General features: G+C 46.5%; 1 protein-coding gene across 1 annotated transcript; it reads right to left on the reverse strand.

Annotated features, from left to right (window-relative positions):
- Positions 1-4,033: 4,033 nt before the first annotated feature.
- hif1al (hypoxia inducible factor 1 subunit alpha, like) lies at positions 4,034-20,971 on the reverse strand. Its single transcript, XM_015950686.3, has 15 exons — positions 20,459-20,971; positions 8,195-8,379; positions 7,660-7,793; positions 7,423-7,507; positions 7,226-7,341; positions 6,913-7,094; positions 6,732-6,838; positions 6,517-6,664; positions 6,191-6,444; positions 5,966-6,114; positions 5,744-5,839; positions 5,520-5,677; positions 5,268-5,379; positions 5,067-5,187; positions 4,034-4,945 (listed from the first exon to the last, which is right to left on the reverse strand). The coding sequence occupies exons 1-15, from the start codon at positions 20,491-20,493 to the stop codon at positions 4,878-4,880; spliced, it is 1,950 nt and encodes a 649-aa protein (XP_015806172.1). The 5' UTR covers positions 20,494-20,971; the 3' UTR covers positions 4,034-4,877.
- Positions 20,972-23,286: the final 2,315 nt, after the last annotated feature.

A 23,286-nucleotide genomic window follows, 5' to 3' on the forward strand; every position in this document is an offset into this window, starting at 1 on the left:
AAAATCACATTTTTCTTTATTGTTGGTCTCTCCATTTCTGATGCATGTTCGTGTTGCCACAGCAACCAGATAAACAAACCCGTCCGCAGCTCGTCAAGCTTAAAGGTTAGCTAGCTAAAACATCGTCGTGGGCTTATTTTGGTACGAAGCGGTTAGCTAACGCTTCACAATGCAACAAAATGATGACATGTCATCAACTTACCGGAGAAAATCCTTCCGAAACACCGAAAATGAACTGCAGTCAATGCAGCAGCGGGGCTGTTTGGAACTATTCAGAGCTACGTGAACCACGTGACTTCCGCATTCCATTCTTTCCATTGAAAGAGTGGTCGTAGCTCTCTCTTTCTGCACCTCTGGCCCCGGACACTCCGAAAGGGGGGGGGGGGGGGGGGGGGGCTGTATCCCTAACCCCAGAACATCTGGGTGGGTGAGAAGTCCGCGGTGTCTTTCAAAATAAAAGCTCGCGAGTCAAATATTTCAAAATCTATTTTTTTCATCTCCACGTCATTGGGGAGGACAAATGCACGTTTGTCCAATATTGGAGAGGACACGTCCCGCCTGTGTCCCCGGGTTCCTATGTCCTTGAAACAAAACAATAAAAAGATTTTATAACATAAAACAAACAGCAAATAAGACAGCACGCTTATATTCACAACCCCACAATAAGTCATCAGGATAATGTTACAATAATGCAGACAGGTACGATCTTAGTCTCTTTTTGAAATTGTACTTATGCTTATTTTTACTAACCTCAAGCGGAAGATTATGTAAGTTCTCTTCGTATAATCAGCCTTTAGTTGTGGCAAATTAATCTGTCGGTTCTTTGCCACTCGAGTAAATGTTGAAGACACATTTGAATTAAAAATGATGTTGTTATAAAACTTTTCGGTGTTCTAGTTTCAATAATTCTTCTAAAAAACAATAACGTGTTAGCAGATAGTCCTTGCGTGACCATTAGCCAGCAGGGTCATGCATACCGGTATCTTTGGTATTTGTTCTTGGATGACAACCAAGAACCAATCTCATGGCCTTGCTTGTAGAAGACTACTGGACACGGCTGACCATACGGCTGAACGGTAATCCAAACGACAGAACAAGTGCAGAAGCAACACGACTAATCTGGGAGCTGAGAAATGGTGAACACTTGTGCGTTACCCACCTCAGCTACGACAGTGTTGGTGTGGTCGGACCACGATAGTGAGCAATCAAGCCAAAGTCCATTCTGACCATTCACCTGTAAATCCAACATAGGATTAGCTAATAACCTGCGCCTTGAACTAAATATTATACTCAGTGTTGTAGAAATATTTCAAACTAACTTATTTCCAGCGATCCAACTCTGTCCATTTCAACGGACAGAACTTGTTGGAGCTTAAAGCAAGTGGGAGCAGAATAATATATAGTTGAGTCATCAGCAAACATTGTCAGTTTAGCCTTCGTTAGTACATTCAGCATATCATTAGCAAAAACGAAAACAGCGGAGGCCCTAGACAGCTTCCTTGTACTCTTACTGCAGAGGGGATGAAGGACCTACGGTAGCGTTCTATTTTACATCTGGGCTGTCTCAGCCTGCCTCTGAAGGAGCTGTCCATGGTCTCCACAGTGGAAGGCAGTGGGTGGGTTTTAAGAGGGAGGTCATCTTCCCCAGCATCCTCCGCATCATAAATTTCCTAAACTGAATTCAATTCAATTCAATTCCAGTTTATTTATAAAGCGCAAAATCAGGACCAGAGTCGTCTCAAGGACCTTCACACAGTAAACATTCTAATACAGGTCATTAAGCCAATCAGTAACAAGTTTCCTATGTAAGGAACCCAGCAGGTCGCATCGAGTCACTGACTCGTGTCAGAATCTTTACAGCAATCCTCATACTAAGCAAGCATGCAGCGACAGTGGAGAGGAAAACTCCCTTTTAACAGGAAGAAACCTCCAGAGAATCCTGGCTCAGTATAAGCAGCCATCCTCCACGACTCACTGGGGATGGAGAAGACAGAGCAGACGCACGCACGCACGCACGCACGCACGCACGCACGCACGCACGCACGCACACACACACACACACACACACACACACACACACACACACACACCAAGTAGTGTTTCTATGGTTACATTGTGATGTCTTAGTAAATATTCTATCTGGTGAGAGATAAACTTTATTGTATTTATCCTAGTGAATCTATAATTAAACGGGTAAACTAGTAGTAGCACATCCAACGTCAAAGAGAGTAAAAAGTTATTATCAGGAGAGGGAGAATGTTTAAGTGGTTAGCAGCAGTGTGCTAGACGATGGCCCCCTCCATGAGGCCACCACAGCTCAGCAGAACATCGTTGTAGCTTCTTCTGGGGAGAAAAACACTTAAGAGAGAAAATAAAGTTAACAGCTGAAATAGCAGGAAATAGTACAGTTACAGTTTAGATATTCTTGGAACCACCAGTAGACCTGCAGTCTGAGAGCGAAGTGCTCGGTTAGGAACGTATGGAACAATCAGATCACTGATGTATGATGGAGCTTGATTATTAAGAGCTTTATATGTGAGAAGAAGGATCTTAAAATCTATTCTGAATTTAACAGGTAGCCAATGTAGGGAAGCTAAGACAGGAGAGATATGATCTCTCTTTTTAATTCTCATCAGAACTCTAGCTGCAGCATTTTGGACAAGCTGAAGACTTTTAACTACATTCTGTGGACTTCCTGAGAGTAATGGATTACAGTAATCCAGTCTTGATGTAATAAATGCATGAACTAGTTTTTCAGCATCACTCCTGGAAAGGATGCTTCTAATCTTAGCAATATTCTGAAGGTGGAAAAAGGAAATCCTACAAACCTGTTTAACCTGGGATTTGAATGACATGTCCTGGTCAAAGATAACACCAAGGTTCCTTACTTTGTTCTCAGAGATTAATGTAATGCCATTCAGGTCAGGCGATTGGCTAAGCAATTTCCTTTTCTGGATTTCTGGTCCAAAGATGAGAACTTCCGTCTTGTCTTGATTTAAAAGCAAAAAGTTTAGAGTCATCCAATGTTTTATGTCCTCAAGACAAGCCTGTAATCTACCCAACCGATTAGGTTCATCAGGGTTAATGGATAAATATAGCTGAGTATCGTCAGCATAACAGTGGAAGTTTATCCCATGCTGTCTAATGATTTTACCAATTGGGAGTATATATATATAGTAAAAAGAATTGGTCCAAGCACTGAACCCTGTGGTACTCCACAAGTAACCCTGGAGTATGAAGAAGATTTGTCATGTACATTTACAAAATGAAATCTGTCAGACAGGTAGGATTTAAACCAGCCTAACGCTGTTCCTTTGATCCCTACAACATGTTCAAGTCTTTCTAAAAGAACATTGTGATCAAATATTGATTTGAATCTCTTCCTGTCTCGGTGAGAGCTGCCTGCAGCTCAGCAGAGTGGACAACAGAGCTGCCAACTAGTGCTAAAAGGATTTTAGAAGATTGGGAATTAACTCTGAAGGACCTCAGCCTCCTCAGGTGAAAGCAGCTTTGTCCCTTCTAAAACAAGCACCTGTGTTGTTGGACCAGTTGAACACCCAGGTACTTATTTCCATGCTGTAGTTTTTTAAAACAGAGCAGTTTTTGTTTACCTGTTTTCAACGTAGCGGGAAAACAGGTAAACAAAAACTGCTCTGTGTTTTAAAAAAGAACTACAGCATGGAATTAGAGATACGACACAGCAAGAACACACCTGATACCCAGGTACTCAACTGTTGCACGAATCATCTCTCCTCCAGTGTGACCTACCACAGGGCTCCAGAGGGAGTTAGCTCCAGTGAGTACTCTCACATCCACATGTAGATACTGCATTTCATTCAGTATCAATGATTTATCAACTGCTGATAGTGTAGATATTAGTTCTCACCTGGGTGTGTGTGTGTGTGTGTGTGTGTGTGTGTGTGTGTGTGTGTGTGTGTGTGTGTGTGTGTGTGTGTGTGTGTGTGTGTGTGTGTGTGTGTGTGTGTGTGTGTGTGTGTGTGTGTGTGTGTGTGTGTGTTCCACAAACAGCAGCTTTGATTTTACTAACTTTATTAATTTGAAGTACATACAGAAAACACGAATACAATAAAATAACAGAATTCATCCTTTTGAAAGAAAAGAAGGAATTAAGAGTTTGAGTGAGACGGTAACAGTCGAGTTTCCGCTGCGTGATGAGAAGGCACAGAGCGAGAGTGACATGAACAACCTGATGTTGTGGGTTTCGACGGTTTATGGAAACGGCTCATTTCACTTCTCCAGGCTGAGGTATGATTGGTTACGAGTCTTTCAAGGATAAAAAAGATGAATTACTAGTTTATTCACATCTCTAAGGAGCATTAAGATGCTCACACTACGATTCAACTAATCATGGCTTCAGTATAGCAATTACTGATCTGAGATATCAGGGAGTGTTACATAAGCTCCGCCCACCTGGCACATCCATTAGCTCATAAAAGTGCCGGTAGATCTGAAATAATAGCAGACATATAAATATTACAAGTGAGGAACAGTAAAAATGTTAGAAAAAGTCGTGCCACTGATACTCGCAGGACAGGAAACCATCATGGCCGCCACAGTCGTTGGTGCATCCGGTGATTTAGCTGCTCTGAGTTCAGATTGGATCAGACGTACACAAAGAATAACGATGAGCACCAGCTGCCGGTTTCAGGAAAGAAAACAGAGTTGTGACTGAAGCTGACAGGAGCGGCGCCGGCGCTCCGTTCGGAGAGACTGAATCATTCCCGTCCGCCCTGCAGCGGCGCCGGCTCGCACCTCGCCGCCGGGCCGATGTGGAAGTTTTGTGCGTACAGGTTTGTAGCTTGTTTGAGTGCGTGAGCGTTTTGGTTGTGGACAGATCTAAAGGTCGTGGAGCCGCTTCAGTTCAAAGGTGAGAGGGGGGGTGAAAGGTCAGAGGGGCACGGCACAAAGATGTTCCTCATCAGAGCTGCAGAAACGACATTTTTAACCAACTTTTATTTCTGAACCACATTTCAAATCGGATCTTTAAATTTCTTCCCAAACAAGACGGATCGTGAACACCGGGGGCGCCAGACGGCTGCGGTTACCTGCAGCGTCGCGGAGCTCCTGGACGCCGCCCAGAACCGGGTCTCTGTCTGTCAGCAGCTGCCGGCGTGCCTCGGAGCCCAGGTCCAGAATCGGGTCCGACTCGGTTTCTTCCAGAGATTCCTGAACACAGAGGTCACCGATAGGTCAGAGGGGCGCCAGCAGTTGAATTGTGGGTAAGCAGGTGGTTCTGATGGACCCACCAGCAGCCTGTGGCTCAGAAGAAGCTCCTCCTCCATGGAAGGCGGCTCTTGTTTCTGCCTCTTGTCCTGAAGCATCAGCTGAGGCAGCAGCTCCTCGTCCGAGTCGTGACTCCTGAAGGGAATGGGTAAAAACAAGTCAGCACCTGTCTGACGTGGGCGGTCCGTTTACTCCGGCGCCACCTGCAGGTCCAGTAAACAGACCAGAGAAGCTTCATGTCGGGACGAGAGCGACCCCGTTTGGTTTGGACTCACCTCTTCCTGCCGACCGCGGGCATCACGTCAGAACCCTTCAGCGAAAACGACGATGGTTGGTCCGCCTCTTCGGGCAGAGAGCTGAGGAACGTCAGCTGGAAGTCGTCGTCCATGGAAATGTACGGCGCCAGCATCTCCAGGTCCACCGCCTCCGTGTCCTGAAAGGGGAGCAGCACCTTTTTGTTCTGTAAGCTGAAGCTTTGAGGACGTTTGATCATTTCTACCTCCAGAGTTTCTGGTTTCTTCTGGACTTCTTCAGGACAAAACGTGAAGAACTTCTCGACCTCGCTGGTGTCCATCAGCTCCTCCCCACAGGGGCTCTGAAACGGAACCAGACCCAGACGTAAACCTGAGTTCTGAGGAGAGGCAGGAGCGTCCCGCCCTGGAGGGCCACCTGTTCAGGTGAGACCGGGGGCCTCCAGGGCGGTTTAAGGGGGTGTGGTTACCAGTGCCGCTCCAGGAGAGGAAGAAGGTGACGAGGAACGCTCGATGGAGTCAAAGATGGGCGAGAGGAGCTTCCTCAGCTGGGGGCTGCACAGATCTTTAGGATCCTCCGGGAACGCCGATGGACTGGCGAACGACAGCTCGACCGGACCTGACGGAAGAAAAACATCAGAATTTGTTATTTTTGAGTAAAAGCAACTACTTCCTGTTTCAGGAAGTGACCTCACCTTCTGTCAGTGCAACAACGGCGCCTCCTGCTTCGGGATCCAGCTGCAGGAGTTCCACTGGCTTCTCCTTCAGGAGGAGCTTTTCAACGCTGCTGGGGTCCAGGTCCTGAGCTTCACCGGGACCGGCACCGAGCTCCGAGTCGGACTCAAAGGAGTCAGAATTCCCGCTGTCAGGGGAGGGGGGCTCGGCCTTAACCAGGCGGCTGCAGCGCATCTGCTCCGTGGAGAAAAGCACGTCCCGCTGCTCCACAGCGCTGCAAACCCAGAGAGAGGTAAGAGGAGGACGGTGGGAAAGGCACTGCTGCGAAAGCTCTGCTCTAACGCACCTGAGGATGAAGTTGAGGCAGACGACGGCTTCCGGCTGCGAGGTTTTGCTGTTGTAGAGGACGGTGGCCTGAGTCTCGGCCCAAACGAAGCCGCCGCCGTTGGACAGGAAGCGGTAGTGGCTGGTGTTCACCTGACCTTTGGACAGCACTGCAGGGAGCAGAGAACGGTTACGTCCTCACACGGACACAGAGCAGCCGCACCGGTCGGGACTCACGTGTATGCAGACTCTTCTTGATGTGCTCTGCGTCCAGCGCGTGGTGGAACTCGTAGGCGGAGCGGCCAATCAGATCCTCGGGCTGGTATCCTACCAACTCCGTAACCCTGGAAACGGAACACAAGACGTTAAAAACAAATGTAAGCCGGTTCTGGTCTGGTGCTGCAGAACAGGCCCGTACCGCCCCTCGCAGTGCGTGAAGCGCAGGTCCATGCTGTGGCGGGTGAGGAACGTGCACGAGTCCAGAGGACACTCCACGCTGGAGGGGTGAGGAATGGGCTCACACAGCAGCGTCATCACCCTGGCTGCAGGAGGCGCTGCCGAGCCGCCAAACGGACGGATGCGACCTGTGCAGTGGAGCACCTGGGGGGGGGGGGGGGGGGTCGAGCACAAACACACAGCTGGTGGGGACAACATCTGGACAGGCTGCAGCTGGAACAGTCGCCCGCTGGAGACGCTCTGGCCCAGCCCAGCTGCTGCGTCATGTGACTCACCTTCCAGGTAGCAGACTTTATGTTGACGGTTCGCCCCCTGCTGGTCAGCGTGCTCTTCATCCTCAGGAAGAAGTTCCTCTCGCTGCGCTGCTCTGCCTGCAGCTTCTTACTCAGACCTAAAAAGTAAACAAAAACAAACATCAAGGAGCTTTTGTTGATTTGACCTTCGTGTCCTCACACGACCCCGTGAGGCTAACCTGGACGTGGAGTCAGCAGATCTCGGAGCTCCTCCTGATCACAGGGATGAACAAAGTCGTAAATGTTCTGACCCAGCAGCTCCAGCTGTGGAGGACAGAAAAACAGCGTTGGTCTGAGGTCAGGTGGATGATCCGCAGCTGCTGCCGGAGGACAACGCGTCTCCCTCCACTCAGCAGCCATCCCAGACCCGGATCCGCCGGGCGGCGCTCCGGCTACAGGGTGGGAGGAGGAAGCACCTGTGTGATGCCGATGTGTTTGTTGACGTTCTCTGTCAGGAAGATCATGTCTCCCTCCTCTGTCATCACCATGATGAAGCCGGCCAGCGCCTCGGGATAGAAGGAATCCATCGGATCCTCCTCCTCCTCCTCCTCTGTTGTATGAAAGTAAACAGACACGTGCAGCTCAGTGTCTTTGGTCCAACTGATTCAGTTACAGCTTGTTTTTGTTTCACAAGGGTGGAGATCAGCTGACAAAACAGGAAGTTCAGGCAGTTTTAGGGTTGGGATGAAGACGAGACTCATCGCTACCAAACCAGCCCAGAGTGGGGTGTCCAGCCCTCGTCCTGGAGGGACAGGGCGCGACACGGCTGGACTGGCCGGACAACTACCAAGCAGGAAGCAGTTGGGGTTCCCGAACATCGTTGCGTCAGAAGTAAAACATATTTTTACAAACCGTAAAACAAACAAGACTTAGAAATGTTCCAAATGTAAACAAAGCTGGAAGTTAAGTGGTTTGTAAGCATGAGCGAAAGCCAGGTGGAGAGGTTCTGACCGGGTTTCAGGAGCTGCTGCATCCTCAGGAAGCTGAGCGTCACCCTCATGATGCCGGCTTTGTCCAGGTGTGTGCAGACTCGGCGCGGCAGCGGCAGCGTGCGGGCGAGCTCGTAAAACACCTCCGTTTCCTGACTGCGCCGACATCGGGCCGCATCACGGGAGCGAAGCTTCCTCTGCTCCGTGCTGCGTTTGCAGGAGGACCACAGAACAAACAAAACCACAAAAGCAGATGAAAATGAAACATCTCCGCATCCTTTTCATGTTTTTACAACTAAAACAGATGATACTGTTCGTTCTAAACGTAAATGAAGTCGAACAGCGAGTTTTCTTTCAGTTGTTGGTGAACAAGAGGAGGCCCCTCTCCTCTCTGGTTGATTTCCATAAGAGTGACTGAAACCCATCGCTGAAACTCAAAAAAACTCTTCGGATCTACACAAATCACGTGAACGCCACAAAAACGGCCATTTTCGCTGAAAAGCGACAAGTTTGCAGGTATGATTATGCGATTAGTCCAGTTCTATTGTAGAGTCTTTCCAGTTGACATGCTTGGGCTTTGAGCTGACTGAGCAGGGGGGAACCGTGGTGACAAGCGGGGGAACCAAACAGTTAAAAGTCTGGCAGCTGAGTATGCACCACCGTTGAAGGTCAGTGGTAGAGCGTCCACCCTGAGACTGGGGTTCAAATCCTGGCAGGGTCTTGCCAAAGACTTTAAAATGGGGCCCAACGTCTCCCTGCCTGACACTCCGTTTTAGGGAGTTAGATTGTGGGTTAAACCACCAAATATTTCCTGAGTACGGCCGTCATGTCCGCAGCTCACTGCTCCCCATGAGGATTAGTCAAATGCAGAGGAGAATTTTCACCACACCGCACCAGTGTGTGCAACAACTACGGGACATTAACTTTAAGAGGGGTCTTAATACTAAACCCTGTGGTACTCCGAACGTAAAATCAGCTGCTTCAGAAGATATCTGATTTACCAGTACACTAAAGCTTCTACCGGAGAGATGGGACAAGAACCAGTCCAGTACTGAGCCACACAACCCCAGCTCCCCGAGACTGCTAACCATTATAAAACAGAGGAGAGGTCCTGGAGAACTAAAACCCAGTATTTGCTAACGTTGGCTGCCATGATCACTGAAAATACTCAGCAGTGCCGTCTCTGCGCGATGGTTTTTACGAAAGCCTGACTGGACTTAATCCAGGATATTTCATCCACTAGGATAGAGCACTGTGACTGACCCACCTAACCAATAAAGTGCTGTGTGGCGAGCCACGGGACTGCTGGGCCTGCCAAGGAGCCTATGGAGTGTGGCTAGACCGACCTCCAGAACAACATCATTGCATTTGGCTACGGTCTGACTGGAATTCTAGGCTACCAAATGCGGACGAGGGCTGGACGTTAAAGATAAAACACGTATTTTAAAAATAAAATCATTTTATATAAATTGATATCTATAATTATTCATGACTAGAGCTGAAACAACTAATCGATTTAATCGATTATAATCGATTATTAAAATAGTTAACTTTTTTAGTCATCGATTAGTTGTTTTATAATCATATTTTACCGCATAAAGTCTATTTTTACCACAATCTGACATCGGTTACAAGCTGTTAAATTTGCCACCAGTGTGTGGCAGTAATGAGCCACTGATCTACCAGTGGAGCCGTAGAAGAAGAAATGAGCCAATGAGTGCCCTCGGTTTTCATGACGTATCACGTTACTGACGCTCATCTTGCTGTGAGAGATGGCGGAACAAGAAGAAATACGGAAGAAAAATAGAAGCGACAAAACTGAAGAGAAACCCCGTACTTCACTCTAGATGCCATGAAAAGACGGGTGACCTGCAAAATATGCAAAAACCATCTAGCATGGCACGGAAGCACGACGTCCCTAAGTGAACATTTGAGACGAAAGCATGTGGGGGCTGATGCAGCAGAGGAAGAGCACCGCGGTCAAGTGAGCCGTCATTTGGAAGAGCCAGCCCGGTAAGTAACAGAAAATAAACAAGCTGGACTTAGTGTTTTAGCTGAGAACGTTATAGTGGATGTTAAACATGTTTGTTTTTTTGCCACGTCAGTCTACGGTGTTCTACTTCTGATTGACTAGATGCCATCGTGAATCTCCGTGTTGTGTGTCATGCGCTTGCCAAATTCAGCACGTCTGTTTATAAGAATGTTCTCGTTAAGAGAAAAACGGCACAAACCCATAACTATGTTCCTCATTCAAAAAAGGACAACTCCGCGGAGAAAAATATACAGACGAGCTGTGTCCAGGTGAATATAACACAGCATAGTTGTACGCTTTCAATTTATAAATACAGGAGAAATTCAGAAAAAGTCTTTTTTTTTACTATTAAAAGGCTGTTTTACTATCTAACGCTGTAAAACGCCTCACAACACATTTTTATCATGTTTCTTAAACAGTATTACACAAAATAATCATTTTTCACATTTCTCTCGCTAATTTAAACACTCCCAACTCAAAGTAAAACCCTCATGAGCTTCTTACTTAGAGCTTTTTAATAGTAAAAAAAATTAAGACTTTTTCAGAAATCAGAAATCAGAATCAGAACAGGTTTATTGCCATTGTCAATGAACAAGCAGTTCACAAACTAGGAACTTGTTTCGGTACTAATGTGCTACATATAACATGAATAATAAATTTCAGAAATAGAATAAGTAGAATAAAATATAATAAAACTAGCATAAAACATTCAGCTATAAAAAAGGCAGGTAATGGTAACATGGCCGATAACGTGACGTAGTGTCGAGTACAGAAGACCAGCATGGTTGTGTGATTATAAGCTATTTACAAGTCTAATGGCAGATGGAAAGAAGCTGTTCTTATGGCGGGAGGTTCTGGTCCGGATGGACCGTAACCTCCTGCCTGAGGGAAGCGGCTCGAAAAGTCTGTGACCCGGGTGAGAAGGGTCAGCTGCTATCCGACCTGCACGCCCCCGAGTTCTGGAGACGTACAGGTCCTGGAGAGATGGAAGGCTGCAGCCAATCACCTTCTCAGCAGAGCGCACAATGCGCTGCAGTCTATGTTTGTCCCTCACCGTGGCTCCAGCGTACCACACAGCGATGGAGGAGGTGAGGATGGACTCAATGATGGCCGTGTAAAACTGCACCATCATCTGGGCCGGCAGCTTGGCCTTTTTCAACTGCTGCAGAAAGTACGTCCTCTGCTGGGCCTTTCTGATCAGGGAGCTGATGGATGGCTCCCACCTAAGGTCATGTGTGATGGTGGTTCCGAGGAAGCGGAAGGAGTCCACAGTGGTGACGGGGGTGTCCGTCAGGACGAGGGGGAGAGAGGGGGCTGTGATTTCCTGAAGTCCACAATCATCTCCACTGTCTTCTGAGCATTGAGCTCCAGGTTGTTGCTGCTGCACCAGTACACCAGCCGTTCCACCTCCCTCCTGTAGGCGGACTCATCACCGTCAGAGATGAGCCCAATGAGGGTGGTGTCGTCCGCAAACTTGATCAGTTTAACGGAGTCATGGCTCGAGGTGCAGCAGTTTGTGTACAGGGAGAAGAGCAGAGGAGAAAGTACACAGCCCTGTGGAGATCCTGTGCTAATTGTCTGAATGGTGGAAACATTCTTCCCCAGCTGCACGCACTGCCTACGGTCCGTCAGGAAGTCAGTGATCCACCTGCAGGTGGAGTTGGGTACGTTGAGCATGGAGAGCTTGTCCTGGAGCAGAGCAGGGAGGATGTTGAACGCAGAGCTGAAGTCCACAAACAGGATCCTAGCGTAGGTTCCCGGGGAGTCCAGGTGCTGCAGGATGAAGTGGAGGGCCAGGTTGATGGCGTCGTCTACAGACCTATTGGCTCTGTATGCGAACTGCAGAGGGTCCAGGAGGGGGGAGGTGAAGGACTTGAGATGAGGGAGGACCAGGCGCTCAAAAGACTTCATGACTACAGACGTCAGCGCCACAGGCCTGTAATCATTCAGTCCAGTGACACGGGGTTTCTTAGGCACAGGAACAATGGTGGACAGCTTAAAGCAGGCTGGAACATGGCAGGACTCCAAGGAGATGGTAAAGATGTACGTGAAGATTGGAGACAGTACCTCTGCGCAGTGTCTCAGGGTTGCGGGGGAGACACCGTCCGGGCCCAGGGATTTCCGAGGGTTTTGCTTACGGAAAACCCTGAGCACATCCTTTTCTTTCACTGAGATGGCAATGGAGGGGGAGGGGTGGTCAGCGGGGACTGTACTATTCACAGTGGTGAAGGTGGTGGTGAAGGTGGTGGTGGTGGTGGTAAATTTTTCTGAATATCTCCTGTTGCGGGCTATTTTGTAGAACGTAACCCTCAAAATAAATGATCACTGTATATTGTTAATTAATTCAAATAATATAATATTGATTTAGTGTTGTAGTGTGTGTGCTGCTTTATTTTATATGTGTACTTATTTCAGTCTATTTGTGTTTCTTATGCAGAAAAAAACAAGCAACGATGGACAACTACATGGGGAACAAGACACTCACCCCCCAGCAATTCATACCACTTACAAACTCTATTCTAAACATGCTGGTAAAAGACATGAGGCCACTACCCATGGTGGAAGGAGCAGGCTTCCAGCTAATGCTAAAAAATTATTCTGGACTGATATTTTGCACTGTTTAGCTCATTTTATACTGCTGACTGTTCATGTGCAATAAAATAGATTGCAGTCAACTGCACAATTCTCTTATGTTTTTTTTCTTAACTGAAATGCATCCATCACTTGTATAGGTTAAATAGCTAAACAGTAACAAACCGATTAATCGAAAAAATAATCGACAGATTAATCGATTATGAAAATAATCGTTAGTTGCAGCCCTATTCATGACTACACAAACACTTGAACATATACTTTAATATATGTTTTAAGTGCAGCCAGACAACTTTGTCATTACTTTATGACAAACCGAGTCTTCTTACCAGACTTGGTAACTGTGTAACAGAATGAAATGACTGTTTCCCCCCTCCTCTGACACAGGACTAGTTTGCATGAGATATGGTCTCAAGGACTCATGCATTCCTTCTAACCTGCTTCTTTTCAGCTCAACAGAAGAATGAAGAATGGGCTCTTTTCTTTTAATTAATCTTAATATTTCTTTTAATTAATCAAATAACTATTTTAATAAAGCTAATCACGCAAAGTGTTAGTCAATAATAAGATGTGATCAATCTGTGAAATCAAAATATTAATTACTTTATTATAATCCTATAGAATATAATAAGTAATATGACTAATTGTTCCACTAGGACTGATCTCACGTAGCGTTAAGACATGACACATTACTTTAACTGATCCAATCAGAATCTTCCAGATCTGAAGGAGGCGTGGTTTTGGTGATGCTTGGTAAATCTGTCCACTTTTCATTCGACCATAAACCAAAACATCCGAAGTATAAAACTATGCCCACGTCATCTCTAACGCCAGTTCAAAGCGTTCTAGAGAAGTTCTTTTTTTTTAGCAGATGCTTTTGTCCAAAGCAACTTACAAGTGATAATCGGCATGTTGCCCTTGAGGCTAACAACAACAATAACAACAACAACATTGACATCAGTGACATCAGCGCTTTGTTTGTCCATTTTGGCCATGTGAAAGCGCTCTATAAATAAAGTTGATTTGATATGATTTTGATTTGATGAATCATGGAGAGGAGGGAACAAGGAGTGGACAGTAGAGAGGGGGGACGGGTGCAGGGAGGGTGCTAGTTTAGAAGATGCTCTCTGAAGAGCAGGGTCTTCAGGAGTTTCTTGAAAAGGAAGCCCCTGTTGTGGTAGTGCTTGGTAGGTCATTCCACATTTGTGGAACGATGCATGAGAAGAGTCTGGATTGTCCTGAGCGTGGTGTAGGCACTGCTAGCCGACCATCCTGTGATGACCGGAGCGGCCGGGCTGAGACGTAAGCCTTTGCAAGAGGATTCAGGTAGATGGGAGCCGTACCATCTCGTACTTTGTATGCTAGTGTTAGCAGTTTGAATTTGATGCGTGTTGCTAGCAGTAGCCAGTGGAGCTCAATGAGCAGAGGGGTGACGTGTGCTCTTTATGGCTGATTGAAGACCAGACGCGCCGCTGCGTTCTGGACCATTTGAAGAGGTCTCACAGTACAGCCTGGAAGACCAGTTAGAAGGGCATTGCAGTAATCGAGGCGGGAGATGACAGTAGATTGCACCAGGAGCTGGGTGGCATGTTGTGTTAGGTATGGTCTGATCTTTCGTATGTTATACAGCGCAAAGCGGCATGAACGGGCAACAGAGGCAACATGATCTTTAAAGGTCATGTGTTCATCAATCACAACACCCAGATTTCCAACTGCCTTTGAAGGAGCCAGAGATAGGAAGTCATTCTGGATTGAGATATTGTGCTGTATGGATGGTTTTGCTGGGATGACAAGTAGTTCAGTTTTAGAGAGGTTGAGTTGGAGATGGTGGGATTTCATCCATTTTGATATGTCAGAGAGACAGTTTGATATTCGTGCAGAAACAGTGTGGTCGTCCGGTGGAAATGACAGATAGAGGTGTCGTCTGCATAGCAGTAGTAGGAGAAGCCATGTGATCGAATGATCTCACCCAGTGAGGTGGTGTATATGGCAAAGTGAAGAGGTCCTAGTACAGAGCCCTGGGGGACTCCTGTGGCAAGATGGTGCACGGTAGAGGATTGTCCAAGCCAAGATACACTGAATGATCGTCCTGTGAGGTACGATTAACCAGGCGTGTGCTTTCTCTGTGATGCCCATGCTAGAGAGTGGACAAAAGGAAGTGTTAGTCAGTCTAGTTTAATTTGTTAGTAATAAAATTCTTAACTTTTAAACTCGACTCTCTCTCTTCTGTTGTCTCTGAGTGAATACGAAGCAGTTATCTAATCCCTGCATTAAAAAGTTCCAATCTTCTGGTTTAAATAACCTCACAGATCCGTAAGGTTGATTTCATATTTACTATGGAATCCCACGCCTCATGGCTCATTAAATAACCTGTAATTTAAATCATTACAGAATGGCGGGCCAGCCAGGAGGCTCCATAATTTAACAAACAGTTGTAGTCTTTTCTACCTCTCTGCTGCGACATCAGACACGCTGTTTGTTGAGGTTTACGAGGAGAGAGTTCATCACAGGCAGAAAGTCGGGCTCGTGAGAGTTGGACTCCGCCAAGGCTGCCCTTTGTCACCGATTCTGTTCATAACCTTTATGGACAGGATTTCTAGGAGCAGCCAAGGTGTGGAGGGTATCCGTTTTGGTGGTCTGAGGATCAGGTCTCTGCTTTTTGCAGATGATGTGGTTCTGTTGGTTTCATCAGAACGTGATCTTCAGCTTTCGCTGGAGCGGTCTGCAGCCGAGTGTGAAGCAGCTGGGATGAGAATCAGCTCCTCTATGGGCTGTTTGAGACCCTGCCTTCAGAGGAGGTTCAGGTCCTTACAGACTAGAACCTCACACCACAAAGATCCCGAACAACCGACGAATGACCAAAACACACAGAAATGCCCCGGTCACCCACATTCCTACACTTATGATTGCTTTCTGGCGATGTTTCTTTTCTGATTATTTGATGCATCCTGATGTAAAACTGCCCGACCTGACTCTGACCTGAATGTACGTTTGCACCTTGCCACTGAAACAAATTCCTAGTAGATGAGCCTCTCGCCTACATGGCAGTAAATCTGATTCTGAATGAAGATAAGACTGAGATCCTCATCTGTGCCCCAGACAAGCTGGTTCCCAAAGTCAGAGACTATCTTGGTCAGCTTGCTTCCCACACCAAATCATCTGTCAGGAATCTTGGTGTGACCTTTGACCCAGCTCTCACCCTGGATTCTCATGTCAGTTCTCTTGTTGGCTCTTCCTTCTTCCATCTCAGGAACGTTGCTAAGCTGAGTCCCATTCTGTCCCGCTCTGAACTTGAGACGGTTCTCCACACCTTCATCTCCTCACGCTTAGACTACTGTAACTCTCTTTTCACGTGTCTGAGCAGAACCTCCCTGAACCGTCTACAGGTGGTTCAGAACGCCTGTGCTCGGCTTCTGACCAAGTCCTCCAAACACACCCACATCACCCCGCTTCTCCTCCAGCTTCACTGGCTGCCAGTCAACTTCAGGGTTCATTTCAAGATCCTGGTTCTGGTCTATAGGGCCTTACATGGACAAGCACCATCTTACATTGGTGATCTTCTTAGTCCCTACACCCCCAGCAGGTCCCTGAGGTCCAGTGATCAAAGCCTACTGGTTGTGCAGCACCAGGCTAAAGGTCAAAGGTGACAGATCATCTGCTGCTGTGGCCCCCAGACTCTGGACCTCTCTCCCCCTGAGCCTGAGATCAGTGGACTCAGTGGTCTCCTTTAAACTCACCTGTTCAGGTTTGGGTGCGACCTCCTCTTCCTCGCTAGCTTCTCGTCATGCTGCTACTTCCATAGATTCTGTATTTTTTAGGCTTCTTTTTTCTATTTCTATTCTCATTTTTAAATCTTGAATTTTCTTTTGTTGTCCCATTTTTATGACCGTTCTTAGTTGTATTGTTCTTGTGAAGAACCTCGTGACTGTGGCGTTGCGAGGCGCTCTATGAAAACTCCTCTTCGTCACTCCTTGGTTGGAAAACTGAACTGCAATAAAACTGGTTTGTTTACGTCTGAGTCATCTACTGAAGTTCTCCTGAGCCAGCTTTCCTCCATCTGTGGAGCTGGTTGCCATGGAGACGTGAGTAGAGCTCAGCCTGGGGGGTGGGCTGGGTAGCAGAGAATATTGAGTGTAATAATAAAAGTTTCAACATCAAATGTGTTGTTAGGTTTAATTTTTCTGTTTTTTATTATTATTTTAATTCAGAAACTTCAGAAGCCAAAAACGTTTCTGATGTTCTTATAAATGATCCAGGAAAGTGTTTAAAGCTTCTGCGTGATCCGCTTTTCTCCGGTCTTCATGGTGGGGCCGACATTCCCGCTACACATCCATGTCCACGAAAAAAGGAACACGTCCTTTTGTTCAGCCAGTGGAAAAATACCAGCAGCTTTTCTGACTTATGGTGGGAAGTCTGGAGCGGCCTCTTCCTCCTCCTCTGCTGCGTTCCAAGCTCAAACACAGGAGCAACCGTCTGCTGAAGGGCGTCGCTGAACTGTGTGTGTGTGTGTGTGTGGGGGGGGGGGGGGGGGGGCATTCACTCCGACGCTCCCAGCGTGTAGAAAAATTCCTGATAGGATCAGACTTTGGTGTTGGTTGCTGAAAAGCACCGTGTGTCTCACCAGCAGTAGTTGGGTACTGATGCTCAGACCCAGAAGGGTTCTCCAGAGTTCTAACGGGTTCTGATGCAGGAGCAGAAGCCCTGCTGAAATCCGATCCAGTGGGAAGTGATTCCAAACTCCCAAGGCTGTTGGATCTAAACATGAGCCTCGGTGCATGCAGCTGACGCGTGGTGTGTGTGTGTGTGTGTGTGTGTGTGTGTGTGTGTGTGTGTGTGGTGTGTGTGTGTGTGTGTGTGTGTGCGTGGCGATGACCGATGGTCCAAAGACCTCCAGCAGAAACATTCCTAGTCTGCAGCCAACGGCCTCCAGTTTTGTTTTTAATCTTTAGAAAACTTCTGCAGCCACGAACTTAAATCAGGGTCAAAGGTCAAGACCCAAGACTCTGGTAATCAGGCACCCCCACCACGGGTTTACTTCCCGAGTCCATCTGAAGACTTTTTCGACTCTGCCTAAAAGCACCGAACACACGAGCAGCGATGCTTCTGAAACATCACCCGAGTGTTATTTTACACACCCTCTTTGGTGCGCTGACACCCAGGCTACAGGTGATGCAACAGGTGTGTTCCTGCCAACTTATTACGCCTGACCTGAACTTGGCAGAGCGACGTAGATAAAACCACAAGAACGCCGCGTGCAGAGGACAGGAAGTGCTGCCGCGTTGCTCAAAGAACAAAAACAAGAGAGAGCGTCAACAAACAGCAGCTTCATACTGAAGTACACACACACACACACACACACACACACACACACACACGCACACGCGCACACGCACACACACACACACGCACACACACACACACACACACACACGCACAGGGCCAGGCTTCGGGGCTTGGAGCAGGAATGTGTTTTCCTCTCCGAGCCGCTCCCAGGGGCCACTCGGATATTTTAAACACTTAAACGTCTCAGATTTCTGCAAATCCAATCCTCTAAAAGATGTTTCAGCTTCCTGAATGAAGCTGGATCGCAGAAACAAACAGCTCGGGCTTCATGCGGTCAGACAGAAAGCGGGACGTTCCTGATCTGCTCGGGCTGAATTCCTGCAGACAGCCGACACGCCCACCGCTCCACCGCCACCATGAAGAGTGTTCATGCTTTTGTCTTACAAACAGAGGAATGGGTGGTAATGATGCGAGTATGGTTCATCCTGAAGCGTTACAGCAAACAAACACATTCATGTAGTTTTACAGTAGTGAACGGCTTTGACAAGGATGGTTCTGGAAGCAGAGGTCCGCTTCCAGCAGGAATGAGAGCTTAGCACCTGATCCGTTTCAGATGGATCACCTGTGAGTCATCAGATGCATTTCCAGCTTTGATTAGTGTGTTTAGCCTGTAAAACTTGTGTGTGTAAACGCGTCAGCAGCAGGCTTCTGCGTCGTTTCTGTTCCTGCGTCACACACACACACTAACCCTAACCCACACCTGTTTCACAACAAAGATCCTTCTACCGCTGAACCATTTCCTGTTTGTTTATCCTAACTGACCTACAGGGATGAATCCTTATTCTTGTGGACCAGGAAACACACCTGGAAACACACCAGGAAACACACCTGGAAACACACCAGGAAACACACCTGGAAACACACCAGGAAACACACCTGGAAACACACCAGGAAACACACCTGGAAACACACCTGGAAACACACCTGGAAACACACCTGGAAACACACCTGGAAACACACCAGGAAACACACCTGGAAACACACCAGGAAACACACCTGGAAACACACCAGGAAACACACCAGGAAAAACACACGGAAAAACACACCTGGAAACACACCTGGAAACACACCAGGAAACACACCTGGAAACACACCAGGAAACACACCTGGAAACACACCTGGAAACACACCAGGAAACACACCTGGAAACACACCAGGAAACACACCTGGAAACACACCAGGAAACACACCAGGAAACACACCAGGAAAAACACACAGAAAAACACACCTGGAAACACACCAGGAAACACACCAGGAAACACACCTGGAAACACACCTGGAAACACACCTGGAAACACACCAGGAAACACACCTGGAAACACACCAGGAAACACACCTGGAAACACACCAGGAAACACACCTGGAAACACACCAGGAAACACACCAGGAAAAACACCTGGAAACACACCTGGAAACACACCAGGAAACACACCTGGAAACACACCAGGAAACACACCAGGAAACACACCTGGAAACACACCAGGAAACACACCAGGAAACACACCAGCCTCCATAACAACCTGGTGCTTGATCTAGAAAAGCCCTGACTTTATTTTATGAGATGTGGAAAAACTACAAGAATTCTTCTCTAGATTATTCCTCTCAGCTGAATCAGCCCACGTCACGAAGCTGGAGTTTATTTCTGTATTAATAATCATTAATAAATTATCTGGATATTATTTTCTTCTCTCAGCAGAACAAATCAGTGACTTTAGCTCCACAAACACCTGAAAGCAACAATCTGATCAAATGTTGTTTAACTCCTGAACACAAACCTGTGTGTGTGTGTGTGGTGTGTGTGTGTGTGTGTGTGTGTGTGTGTGTGTGTGTTAGTTAAACATGAATCTGAAATATTTTGTTCCATTTCCAAAAGGCTCGTTCTGAAAACACGCTGCTCCGTGTCGGGGAGTGAACGCGTGAACGTTTCCGTGTCGGGAGTGAACGCGTGAACGTTTCCGTGTCGGGAGTGAACGCGTGAACGTTTCCGTGTCGGGAGTGAACGCGTGAACGTGAACACTTGGCTGAGAAATCTCAACAACATGGACGCGAAGCCTCCATTACTGAACAAAGACACGCAGCAGGAGCAAAAACATGTGCGATCTTATTAAACGAGCCCGACTTTCTGCTGCTAGGAAATAAAATCTGATTACATTTTAAGACATGAGATTAAAAGAACTGAAATGCGCATTTAATCCAGACTTTCCAATCAGTGCCGTGCAGAAACCAGCAGCAGCTGTCCGCTCCGGTAGCAGCGTCGGGACACCGATCAAAACTCGATATTCGAAGCATTTTATTGTTCAACTGAAGTATAAACTCTACCTTCTAACCGCCACCGTCCCGTTTTCCTTCTCCATGTTGCATCAGACCTCCAATCTGCGCCTCTATCGGGTAATTTCTCTGTTATGCCGAGAAAAATCGCCAAGTGAATCGTAATGATTAGCATGTACAAGCTAGTAGCTGTTAGCACAAGCTGCTTCCGCTTGATCTTTCACAATAAAAGCCAAGTCCAGCTAATCCACAACAACAAAACAATCAGAACTCATATTTCCGAGTAAAAAAGCTTTTGACTGAGTTCTTATTTTTCCCGTGAAACAGCAAAATATCAAGCAGTAAAATCTGAGTCACGGTACTTAACTCTGACACGTTGGAAAGTCTGAAATAAAATACAAAACAAATGCCATAGAAATAAGTTAATTTAATGCTTAAATTGTATTTAAGTGTAAAATAAATACAAGGTTATCTCGTTCTTTCGGTGACTACCCAAAGCTCATGACCATAGGCGAGGGTAGGAACGTAGATCCACCGGTAAACAGAGAGATTTTCCTCCTGACTCAGCTCTCTCTTCACCCCGACAGACCGGTACAACGCCCGCATCACTGCAGACGCAGCACCAACCCACCTATCCATCTCGCTCTCCAGTTTTCCCTCACTCGTGAACAAGACCCCGAGATACTTAAACCCCTCCACTTGGGGCAGGACCTCATCCCTGACCCGGAGAAGGCATTCTACCCTTTTCCGAATCAAGACCATGGTCTCAGATTTAGAGGAGCTGATTCTCATCCCAGCTGCTTCACACTCGGCTGGGGTTGACTAACTTAACTTCAACAGATAGTAAAGTAGGTCACCTGAAAGTTGAATACTTTTATTTTAAAGATATTTTCCTGTTTCCTGTTTTTTCCGTACGGGATTCACCGCAGAAGACACGCCCCTTTACGTCATGACACGCCCCTTTACGTCGCCGTAAAGTCCAGTATATTCCAGTTTGATCTCTTATCCTGATTCTTTTTTTTATCTTGTCTCATGTAATCTCTGACATCATCGTTGGAGATGATGAGCCGTTATAAACCGTGTTTCTGTCGTTCAGTCTAAATATCTGCTCCGTTTTATGAAATTATTTCCTTAAAAATAAATATCAGTTCAAACTTTCTGCTGCGGATCTCTTTGTAAAGCAGCAGAGACATTTATGGAAGTCCTCTCGTGTCCTCGGGAAGACAGCTGGGACCAGCCTGAAGACCTGCAGCACCATGGACTCATTCCTCTCAGAACGTTTCACTCACTGCTCTCTGAAAACATCTACTTGTCTTAAAATATATGAAATGTAAAAAACTGGCACTGGAATTAAAATGTCTGAGGCCCTCTGATGTGTGTGTGTGTTTTAGACTTGAACATGTTCTCCTGTTCCTGCATGCCTAGATACTCGTACAGGTGAACAGGTAAAACATCCTCAGATGGCTGTCGGCGCACACTCACTCTGCTACTGCACCCTGTATATGTATATTATATATATATATATATATATATATATATATATATATATATATATATATATATATATATATATCCTGGATATCTGTATATTAATGTCGATGTTCTGCACACAGAACGTTGTGGTTGGTTTTGCGCCCCCAACTGGTTATTAAAGGGAGGAGGCAGAAGAAATTCCTGAGTGTTGAATGCTGTCAGACAGGTAAACAGACAGATAGGTAGGTAGACAGTCAGACAGGTAGGTAGGTATGTAAACAGACAGACAGGTAGACAGTCAGACAGGTACAGACAGACAGACAGACAAGTAGGTAGGTAAACAGACAGACAGGTAAACAGACAGATAGGTAGGTAGACAGACAGACAGGTAGGTAGGTAAACGGACAGACAAGTAGACAGACAGACAAGTAAACAGACAGACAGACAGGTAGGTAGACAGATAGGTAAACAGACAGACAAGTAGACAGACAGACAAGTAAACAGACAGACAGACAGGTAGGTAAACAGACAGACAGGTAAACAGACAGTCAGACAGGTAGGTAGGTATGTAAACAGACAGACAGGTAGACAGTCAGACAGGTACAGACAGACAGACAGACAAGTAGGTAGGTAAACAGACAGACAGGTAAACAGACAGATAGGTAGGTAGACAGACAGACAGGTAGGTAGGTAAACGGACAGACAAGTAGACAGACAGACAGGTAAACAGACAGACAGATAGGTAAACAGACAGACAGGTAAACAGACAGACAAGTAGACAGACAGACAAGTAAACAGATAGACAGACAGGTAGGTAGGTAAACAGACAGACAGGTAAACAGACAGACAGATAGGTAGGTAGACAGACAGATAGGTAAACAGACAGACAAGTAGACAGACAGACAGACAGGTAGGTAAACAGACAGACAGATAGGTAAACAGACAGGTAGGTAAACAGACAGACAAGTAGACAGACAGACAAGTAAACAGACAGACAGGTAGGTAGGTAAACAGACAGACAAGTAGACAGACAGACAAGTAAACAGACAGACAGGTAGGTAGGTAAACAGACAGACAGGTAAACAGACAGACAGATAGGTAGGTAGACAGATAGGTAAACAGACAGGTAGGTAAACAGACAGACAAGTAAACAGACAGACAGACAGGTAGGTAGGTAAACAGACAGACAGATAGGTAGGTAGACAGACAGATAGGTAAACAGACAGGTAGGTAAACAGACAGACAGGTAGGTAGACAGTCAGACAGGTAGGTAAACAGACAAACAAGTAGACAGACAGAAACTGTCATTTTTAACAACTATACTAAAACGTATGAAAAGTGGTTTTAGTTTTGGACCTTACTTCTGAGCTCACAATCGATAAAAACTTTAAAACTTCCAATCGAAC

The sequence above is a fragment of the Nothobranchius furzeri genome, chromosome 13 (assembly GCF_043380555.1).
Source record: "Nothobranchius furzeri strain GRZ-AD chromosome 13, NfurGRZ-RIMD1, whole genome shotgun sequence".
NCBI lineage: Eukaryota > Metazoa > Chordata > Actinopteri > Cyprinodontiformes > Nothobranchiidae > Nothobranchius > Nothobranchius furzeri.

Excerpts from the sequence above, each read along its gene's own strand:
- hif1al (XM_015950686.3), bottom strand. The coding sequence starts at position 20,493 with ATGGAGAAGGAAAACGGGACGGTGGCGGTTAGAAG. Across the intron at positions 7,342-7,422 it reads TCTGCTGACTCCACGTCCAG|GTCTGAGTAAGAAGCTGCAG; the intron begins GTTAGCCTCACG and ends TTTACTTTTTAG. Across the intron at positions 6,115-6,190 it reads CGTTGTTGCACTGACAGAAG|GTCCGGTCGAGCTGTCGTTC; the intron begins GTGAGGTCACTT and ends TTCTTCCGTCAG.